We start from the raw sequence: 10,698 nt of genomic DNA, 5'->3' as shown, positions 1-10,698 counted from the left end.
TTTTTTTTTTTCAAGATAATTCTTTGATGAGATTTCGAAATGAAAATATATTTTTTGTATAAATCGATCAATGCAGCTGGTAAAAAAAACTGCTAAGCTTCTTAGGCAAATCCATTAATTTTAACTTCAATTTTAAAAAATGTAACGTATGATGGATAGGTGACCTGAATCATGTAACTTTGTTTTAAGGATTTTTTTTTTTTTTTGACAAATTTATAAATAACGGATATATTTGGTTCTCTTTAATGGGTCTCTCTAAATGTAGTATGTTGTAAGATTTTTATATTATTTTTTAACATAACTCTTTTGACTTTTAAAGCAAATATAAATAAATATTTCTTCGTGTAAATAAAATATTTTTTATTAGAGTAAGAAGTAAAAAAAAATATTAATATTAAAATATTTGCAAGAAAATTAATGATTAATCAAAATTTTGTTAGCAAAGTCTATATAAAAATATTATGTAAAAAATATTTTTATACTAATTCGATCTTTAAGAAATTCTTAAGTTTTCATGATTATATATTTAACTAGATTATAATTTGATCTTTATATAATATTTTTAATGTAATTCATTGAATAAAAATCACTAAAAAATGTGATATCGTAAAATCTCTTTAATATCTTGTAGTGATTTATCAAAAAGAGTGAAAAAACTAATAATTCGTGCATATCATAAACGTTTTCTATTGAGCTATTTCATTAGCTATTTATATTTCTTTCAAATCCAAGGAACTAGAAAACGTAGCTTTTCATGTTATTTTAAGCGAAAAAAATTAAATGAGCTTATAGATCAAAAGAAATGGTGCTGCAGGTTTCATCTGATTCATTTTCAAAATATTGGTTGAGACATGAAATGAAATAAATTCTTATTAAAGAATTTTCTATTCACCTTAATGCCATATCTGGGCTTTCGATGAAAGATGTCATTTTCCAATAATATCGAAGATTAATATTCTAGAAGAAAATAGAAAGTAGAGAAACAATTCTCTCCAATAATGTGTATGTTTCAATATGATTTGAAAAAATATCAGAAACAATATCACTAAGCGATATGAATATAATATATAATACTTTTATTTATCTTGAAAATAATATCAAATAAAAAAAAAAAGTAGTGAGGATAATTTACATTTATTGAAGAAAAAAAAAATTAGGAAGATTAATAGGTCTAGAAATATTTTAACAATAAAAGAATAATGAATTTTAAAATGAAAAAATTAAACAAAATTGAAAATTTTAAATAATATTATAATTAACTTTATCACAATTTATAACAAGATCAATTTTATATTTAATCTAAAATTCCATTTTATTATTTTGTATATATTTTTTAAATTATATATTTATTTTTCAATTTTCATCTTAATCTATTCTGGTATACAATAAAATTTCCATTTATGATTTATTCACACTTCAACTACAGCATATTTGGTAAATCAAGATAAGACTATACTTTAGTCAAAAGAGGAAACTTTGAAGAACTTTGAAATTAGCAACAATCTTCCAGTCTTATACAATATGTATTATAACACAACCAGGTCTTTTCAGTAATGTGATTTATGTTTTATCGTTTACATATTCTTTTGAGAATCTTATGATACTTTGTCTAATAATCACATTCTTTACTTTCTGTTTAATAATTACACCAATTAATCACATCAATTATAATGGCAAAAATTAAAATTTCAAGGTTGATAAACAATAAGATTGATAAACATTATAGAAACATAAGTTTTAATATAAGTTTCATTTTATATTCATTATTATCATTTATATTCTAATTATGATATGAATAATTGTTTAAACTTATAGTTCATTAGGAAAAAAAAATTAGGAAAAATAAATTCATAAAAAAGAAATTTATCGTACAATGTGCAATTTGAAAGGAAGTATATTTTTTAAATAAAAAAAATAGTAGTATTTGTTTAAATAAAAATAATTAGTCATATATACAATAAAATAAAAAAAAAATCAAATATCAAAAATAAAATTGATCATATTATATTTTACAAAAATATTTATTATTTATTAAATTGTAAGTTTTATTAAAACATTTTAAATCAAAATTCTTGTTCTCTTTTGATTATAAATAATTATGTACCATATTTTATTCATATTGTATCCTTATTTTTTTCCTGCATTTTCTTTCTTTTTAAATATTAAATCAAAGAAGCAACAATTTTATAATTTTTACCATTTATTTTTTCTAAAATTATTACAAGTACATCTACTTCTCTCTTACTAAAGATCCTCCTCATATTTTAATTTACATTATTCTTGAATCTCTCATCAAAGTACATTTTATTATCAACATAAAATAACCGGAAATGCGCACGTAAAGAGAGTATATCGGAGTTCGCACCATATTTCGCACAATTCGTGTCACCGATTTCTACACAGGTGTAACTAGCGATCTTGGAGCAATTCCGTAAATGATCCGTGCAACAAAGTGATTTATCGGCAAAGTGAACATTTGTGGGCAATAAACCGGCCAACCAAGAATACGGCGAACGTTTCTCCTGACAAATCCGTGTATTTGATCCCCAGATGTAAATCTTCTTTGCAAATGCATTCTTTCTGCATCGGAATTAATCGAAAGATTAATGTCGTACCGTAAAAACAACGAATTCACATTTTTTCCTCTGATGAGAAAGAGTAATATATTGCCTAAGATTTTGCTAGATTTGAATATTTTGTCCATAAATATTTTCATAAAAATAATATGAATTTTTTCTTCAATGTATATCATTATAATTATTGTAGAAAGTTTTAAAAATTTGTTTATAAAAATTTGGATAAACTTTAAGAATATTGCAGATATTAAAAACTTTTGTAACAGATATTAATCAAAAGCTAACGTAGTAATTATATATTTAAGAGAAATTTAATATTATTTAATTCTATATTATTTAAAATTATTTTAGAAATAAAAAGGGAATATTTAATAAATATTAATAAAAATATATTATATGTAGAGTAACGGAATATTTAAATATAAAAGGAATAAATTTCTGTTAATTATATTGTTAATTATAAATTTACAAAATAAATTGTGAAAAGATTGCGATAAATTTTTCTGAATGTTACTCGTTTCCATTGATAATCCTCTCTGAATAATCAGAGAATTGTTCTCTATAGTATCCACTTCTAATAGAAATATCGCTATCATAAAATCTGGTACATTCAATGCAGAAGATTTATGAGACTCATATCTGCGATAAAACATCATTTAAACGCACCAGCTGCGCTGCTACTTATTTATCGAATCGTTTATTCGTTAATTGTTATGTAAATTATCACTTCACTAATGTTTTGAAATAGCAACAAAGCAATAACACAGCCTTTAACGAGATAAAATATCAATAGAATGTAACTCAATTCTGAAATTTTTAATCATTTGCCTCAAACCTGATTAAATCTTATTAAAATTAGTAAAAACTTGAACCGCTATAACTCCGAAAATAATAACTTCCGGTTAACGAATTAGTGATCATTAGAAGCGTGGAATCTTGTTCTTTAAAATGCTTTTTCATTTGTCTCGATACGACTTCCGGTTTCCGAGATATCATCGTGTAAAGAAAAGAATACTTTTCAAACATTTACCTTAAAGTCAATTAAATCTATTAAAATTAGCAAAATTTTAAACCGCTATAACTCGAAAGATAATAACTTCCGGTCAACGAATGAACGATCATTGGAAGCATAGAAGTTTGTTCTTTAAAATGCTTCTTCATTTGTCTCGAAACGACTTCCGGTTTCCGAGATATCATCGTGTAAAGAAAAAGATAATTTTTCACAATTTAGTATCTCCATCCTTATCGTTTACTCGGATCTCTCGCTCGCGCCTCGTCTCGCTGACCTATTCCAAACACCAGACAAGCGGCAGACGCGATTCCTAGAAATGCATAGTAAGCATTTCCAGGAAAAATAAGTAGGTCACTATGTCGCGGATCCATTCATAATTTTCGCAACGCTATGATCCTTTAAATCCTTATATCTCGACAACCAATTGAGATATAATTTATTATATATTTTGTGTTATATATTAATCGAATATTTGTATACGTTTTATTCATTTAAAAATCTGTAATCTATTAATATCTTATTTAATATCGTAATCTTCATTGACTTTTGTTTACCCAGTATCGAATTTCCATTATCTGAATATTATATTTATTATATTTATATTTATAAGAATTATATTTATAGAATTATATTTATAAGAAGTTATGGTTGTTATTCGTATTGCTTGATTATCCATAACTTTGATCCCAAAATTATTATCCAAATTATTATCCAATCCCACATCGTAGGTGAAACCTTTCTAATTCGGTTTTGCACATTAATCGATCACGCATCAACACGCGTGTTACGTAACCGCGAAACCGTCAAATGGACACTCGAAACTAATCACAAGGAACTAATTGTCCGTTTTCCCTGATCCCATCCTGACCAACAAGTTTCGATGTTATTGGCGGTTTGCCACTTGCAGCCGATGCATCTTACCGCGGTTTCCGGCTCTCGAATCTTGTTGAAACGTGATCCTGAACTCTTATCCGGATCGTGTCTGACTGGAAACGAATCGAAATTCTCAAGGAAAGACGCGTGATCCAAATTCTCGAAACGAATTGCAATCAGGAGAATTGAAGCCTTCTATTAAGTCGTGTTACAAAAAGCAGTTTCGGTGCTGAGTTGTTTTATTCTATTTATTTCTAGTTATTAATTAGCAAAAAAGAAATGAAAATAATAAAATCATATAGTATTATATTTATTTGTTGCAAATATTTAATATATGAATATTAAGTATGTAAATTATATTCTCTACAATCCTCTAATAATTATATAACTTTTAATCACGAAATTATAATCACACACACAAAAATTTTCATTATATATCATATTATTCTTCATATATATTTCTATTAAAGTTATAAAATTGTTAAAATTTTTTTAGAAGATTATATAAGATCTTATAATTCATAATTTATATTATCTATTTTAAAAAACAAATGCTTGCAAGCTAACAAACAAATTTTCTATTTTTTTTTTTCAAATAAGTATAATTCTATGAAAATGTGTGCATTGAAATCATCGAATTCGAAGCGACTGGACAATGTAAACCATACATCCCTTCAAAATATCGTAATCTTATATATGATAATTCGTCTTCTAAGTTCTCAATTATGGAAATTATGGAAATTTATGTAGTCCTCTGTGCTTGCACGATAGCCACTATATTTGTTGAACGTGGACAAGCAACTTATCCAAGCAATGTTTATCCTCCACGTGAATTCTCTGATGATGAATCTTACGATGATGGCCTCCTGCATTCTATATAAGCCAGTCATTTTGCTTTCGATCACGAAAATATCGTGACAATTTTTCAAATTGTCTAAAATATATATATTGTTTACCATTTTCATAAAAAAAATCATATACGACACATATATTTTATCACCACAAAAGTTCAATTATCTGTCTCCCAAACTTTCATTATTAAGCTACCTTTATCTTCTGACCACCTTGGACGTGATACATCGAAAACGAAGTCTTTAACGAACTTTTTTATTTGATCCATCATCGACAGAGACCTGGGATGGTGTCTTCGCTCTTTCTTTCACGACACGAACCCGAATTAACGAGGAACGTCCCAATGAACGCGAATTATCGATATTCCCCTGTAAACGATGGCGGTTATCGCTTAATAATGCAATTCCAGACACGTTAACCGCATAAAGTTATTAACGACTCGGCTGACTCTGTGCTCGCAGCTTGGGTACAAGTTACGCAGAGCGGAATACTCGTTCACGCGTGGGATTATGGTCAGCTCGCTACGGAAATTACAAATATGCGCCCTTCGATGCGATATATCTTGCTCGTCACACGCCAATTTAACCACCGTGTGATCAGTGAACGAAGAGGTGTATTAACATAAATGGTGATGACATCTTAAGCGAGTTGTTTCAATAAAAAACGATATCCTTTTAACGTAATTTCTTAAGTAGAATGGGTTAAGTAGAATGACGAGAGAAAAAGAGTTCGTGATTTTTCTTTAGGATTTGGAAATGGAAATTCTTTATAATTTTTAGTACTTTTTGAAAAAAGATTATGTATCTTTTATTTTTCATTGTTCTTTGAATCTTATTATTATGATCAGTGATATAATGATAATTATTACATGTGTTACAGGGGATGAATAATATAATATAATAAAAGCAATTGAAAATTCTTAATGTATTACTATGAAATATATTTAATGAATTATAACATTCAAGAGATTCTTATTGACACGTATGAATAGGTTTCTAGAAAATAATAATTGAAAGAATTTTTTTAAATAGGTTATACAAATAAAAATAAAGAAAAGAAGCGTTTGATGATATTAGAAACATAGCAATTATAAAGTTAAAATCTTATTATAATAATAATCAGGAAATTGTTTAAATTAATGAAAAAAAATGTAAAGATTATTTCTACAATTATATAATTATCCTGCTTTGCATTTTTCATGATCATCAAATTTATGAAACAAAAAATATTAATATGTTATTATTGTACAGTCAGAAAATAATTATTTGAACGATGCAATAGTAAATTATAGAGCCAATTAGAACAAGTATTGACAGAATTCTTCACTAATATATATCAAACTACATCTAAAACGTTCTTTAATCCATCAGTGACGGCGATTGAAAGGGGTTCCATTCGTGTCACGTTCCTTTGTCGGTTGTTCCTTCGATCAGCTCGTTTATCATTCATTGAAGGCACGAGTCGTGGAAAAATAAAATTCGATGACGGTAAATTTGCTTTCGATAAAACGGGAAATGGAATAGAAGAAAATAAATTCTGTGCGAACCAATTAAAGAGAGATAATTGAAATACGAGAATACCAGTATGGTTTTTTATTATTTAGAGACTAAAATTAGTTGAAAAAAAGAAGAAGAAAATAATTTTAGAATAATTAAACGCGATATGTGTTGGATAATTTAAAATGTTTGCTTTTTTAATAAAATCAAGAACTCGCAAATTTTGAAATCAGATATTGTATTATGTACCAGATAATATTATTTCAAAGCACGGGATAATATAATATCTGTTTATATATTTATATTGAATTCAGTTATAAAACATTTCAATTGGAATCATATTAAAATACCAAAATTGAAAAAAACTTTAATATATTTTACTAACTAATAATATTAATGAATTAATATTAAAATAAATCTTTTCTCTTTTAAAATTTAAAAATTTAATATGAAATATTATACATGAATAATTAGATCATTCACTTTAAAAAAAATTATTTATAAAATTTCATTTCTGTTATGATTAAAATTATTATTATATTAAAGAAAATTTATTAATATCTTGTCACTTGTACATTTTAAAAATATTATAAAAAATTCTTCAATATATTAATATGATACCATTATAGTTATCATTCTAACAATATAATAATAATATTATAATAATTACAAAATTACTTTACAATTAATATAATCAGAAAACAAATGATTTTTCTTCTTGATAGAAGGATAGGATAAATTGAAACTGCATAATAATATAATTCTTTTATACAAAATATACTTTCCAAATACAAAAAAATCTTCAAAAAATATATGTAGTTATAAATTAATCATATCTCTTTCAAATTTAATTTAATCAATTCTATGAATTCCTCTAATATGAAATCCATTCCAGAATCATTCTATCGCTATAAACATTCTCATCAAATTCTTATTTCCACGATAAAAGATGAAATCAAAGCTAAGATACACTTCACACACGTCCCTGATTGAGGTTTCGTATCTCTGTCTTCTCCGGTTTCGGTAAATTTACTTGGTCAGGCTCTCGTGTGAACTTTGAAGCCTGACCGATTTTACGACCCCGTTACACACAATACTTTACGAAAGTCTCAGACCCAACGTTTGTTACTGGCACACAGTAGAATTTCTAGGATATACTTTGAGAAACTGTTTTTATTCTGAAAAAAATTGAATGTAATTCACCAATTCAAGAATGATAAATTTACGAATTGAATTTTGAAAATAAGAAAAAGAATATTGCGTGCAGCTTCCCTTTGCACACATTGTAATATTACAAAGTCGGAAGCAAATATTAAACTCGTAAAAATACGAATTTTATTGTATAAGGTACAGAAAAATCGTGTTTATTTTAGTTGAGTTTACTTTCTGTTGTTTTTTCTTTTTTTTTTAATACATTAGACAGATATATCATACACGATAAATTTAATATTCACGAATATAGATTGCTTGAAATACTTAAATGCTCTCATTTTAAAATTTCTTTCTTGATATAAGTTTTGATATGAACGTAGTACTATATTCTAATTTTTGTTGGAATTTAATATTATACAAATAATAATACAAATAATAAAATATCGCATAATCATAATTACATCACATTAATAATATTCAATTGCTAATTCTTAAGTTTTGATTAAGACAGTTTTGAATCAACAAAATAATTTTCGTTTGATCTTTATGCATATTTTATTCACACGAAACTCAGAAACGCGTGTAACTGGAAAATTAAAGGTTTCGTCAAAATAATTCGTTTCAAGCAATCTCAAATTTAGATATCGCGTAAACAGTAAAATTCGATTACCCTGTTGAAATTATACGACTTTGATATAAAGCCGTCTAATGACTATTTTAAACATTTAGATTACCGATACGCGTAAATTAACATAACTCGCGGTGAGACGTTCCATCGCGAAACTTCTAAACAAATATTTGCAAATTTTGATCTAAATAACGTGTGGAGTTTCTGATGATTTAGTGCATCAATTTAGATAATTGGATATATAAAGTTTGGATGAAAATATTGTTGGCTAAAATATATCTCGGCACGTGTGCCTCTTAATTTTTCGAACGTGTTTCAAATTTTCAATCAAATTATATCGTAATTTATTTTATTTATCACATAGTTGTACATAATTCTATTCACGAAATATTATCAGTTAATTCTTCGATTCGACATATTGATCTATCTTGAAGATATATATATATATAAATTGTTAATGTGTAATAAGAATTATTAATTTAAAAAATATTCATCAATGCAACTTTTTTAAATTGACTAAAACAAACTATCGCAAAGATTAATTAAATTCTTTTCAAAATCTCGATTCTGCACAAATATCGACGATTTCATTTAAGATAGAAAACTCATAAAATCCACTTCCAACGATTTCAATCCCAAAACAATAAGAAGGGAAAAGGGAAGGGAAAAGAAGGGAAGAAGCAAAACCATGTACTTTTCTAAATCGATCCAAAGCGATCGGCTCAACCCAAAACTCGCTATCGTCGAAAATCAAGGATTCGATTCGAAAAACAAGTGGAATTCACTTGCATTTGGCAAGCTCGACGAGTGTTCGTCGAACCGTCGCACCAATACGAATCTCGAGCAGTGTTCGTACGGTGAAATATTTTTGAAAAATCGGAACGTTTCTATCCTGGAAGCTCGCACTATCCTGGAACCCATAGCCTAACGACAATATCATCCAGGAATTTCTAACAGACGTGATCTTATCGCGAAACGTGTTCATTGCTTGACCTGGTTTGGCCAAATCCCTTGGCCAAAATTTAACAGATACCTTACATTGATTTTCAAATTAGAATTCTCATCCTAGGACTAAGATAGAGTTCCTCAAATTGAAAGATTTTATGTTTTAATTAAATTTTTTTCGATTTTTGTAAAAGAATCTTTATTATTAAATGAAAATTAAATGTAAAAGAATCTTTATTATATTTATTATTATTTATTGTGATATGTGACTTTTTAAGATTTGATTGATGATTTCTGAAGTGATCTCGATATTCTTTTGCTTGAGATCGTAACAGAAAACTCAATGTTGTTAGAAGAATTACAGAAAATATAACATATTCATTTTTACAAAACATCTTTTAAAGAAATATCCTCAAAGATCAGGAATCCTTTAATATTCAATTATAAATGACGTAGTCATCTCAAGTTATTAATCAAGTATTTGAATATTGATCCAATAAAATCTTAGAAATTTGCTGACCAGGAATTCTCAAGATAAATTTCTAAAATTAAATTCTCTTATTCTCCCTTTACATATATAATATATAATACCTTTTGTATATATAATCAAATAATATCAACCAAATTTTGATCTTTTCCATATCCATTTAACTCGTGCAGCATAATTTTCTCACAGAGGAAAACTCCCTTAAAACACGTTTCTCGTAAGAAATATTACCCAGGTACAGATGGTACACCATCCATCAAAGATTCGATCCGAGAGACGATCAACTTTATACAAATAAAGTCTAAAAAAAAAGAAAAAAGATCGATTCATCTTGTTGTTTCTCTTGTTTTTTTTTTCTCCATCTATCGCAGGAGTGACCATTCTACTGTCGCTGACAGTATTCCTGAACCTCGTTGCAGAAAGCATGCCGACCACCTCGGACGCTGTCCCTCTAATAGGTACCTACGATATATATATTATAAATCAAAGAAAATTAAGCTAAGCAGTGTGCTGTGTTCCAGTGTTCTTGTCCTCTTTCTTTTTCTCTCTCTCCATATGTAAATATGTACATCACGCATTTGTGCCTGTCGTCTCTCGAACGTTCCTGTCCAGGAAGCTGTGTAGAGAAAAAGTCGTGTGGAGCGGGGTAAGAAGCTCGAAAGTCGTTCAGATCGAAG

At 27.3% G+C, this 10,698-nt stretch overlaps 1 protein-coding gene across 6 annotated transcripts in view; it reads left to right on the top strand.

Annotated features, from left to right (window-relative positions):
• Positions 1 to 10,698, top strand: part of LOC102674460 (neuronal acetylcholine receptor subunit alpha-7) — a 362,879-nt gene that overhangs the window by 257,869 nt on the left and 94,312 nt on the right. For 3 of the 6 annotated variants that reach the window (XM_006623887.2, XM_006623889.2, XM_031514302.1), the window contains exon 10: positions 10,393 to 10,479. The exons of the other annotated variants lie outside the window; for them this stretch is intronic. In XM_006623887.2, coding sequence (XP_006623950.1) covers positions 10,393 to 10,479 — 87 coding nt within the window. The remainder of the gene's footprint in view (positions 1 to 10,392; positions 10,480 to 10,698) is intronic. 6 annotated transcript variants of the gene reach the window in all.

This window comes from Apis dorsata, unplaced genomic scaffold (assembly GCF_000469605.1).
Source record: "Apis dorsata unplaced genomic scaffold, Apis dorsata 1.3 scaffold_968, whole genome shotgun sequence".
In the NCBI taxonomy this organism is placed as follows: domain Eukaryota; kingdom Metazoa; phylum Arthropoda; class Insecta; order Hymenoptera; family Apidae; genus Apis; species Apis dorsata.
The sequence above is the reverse complement of the archived record's forward strand: the minus strand, read 5'-3'. Positions and strand labels throughout refer to the sequence as shown.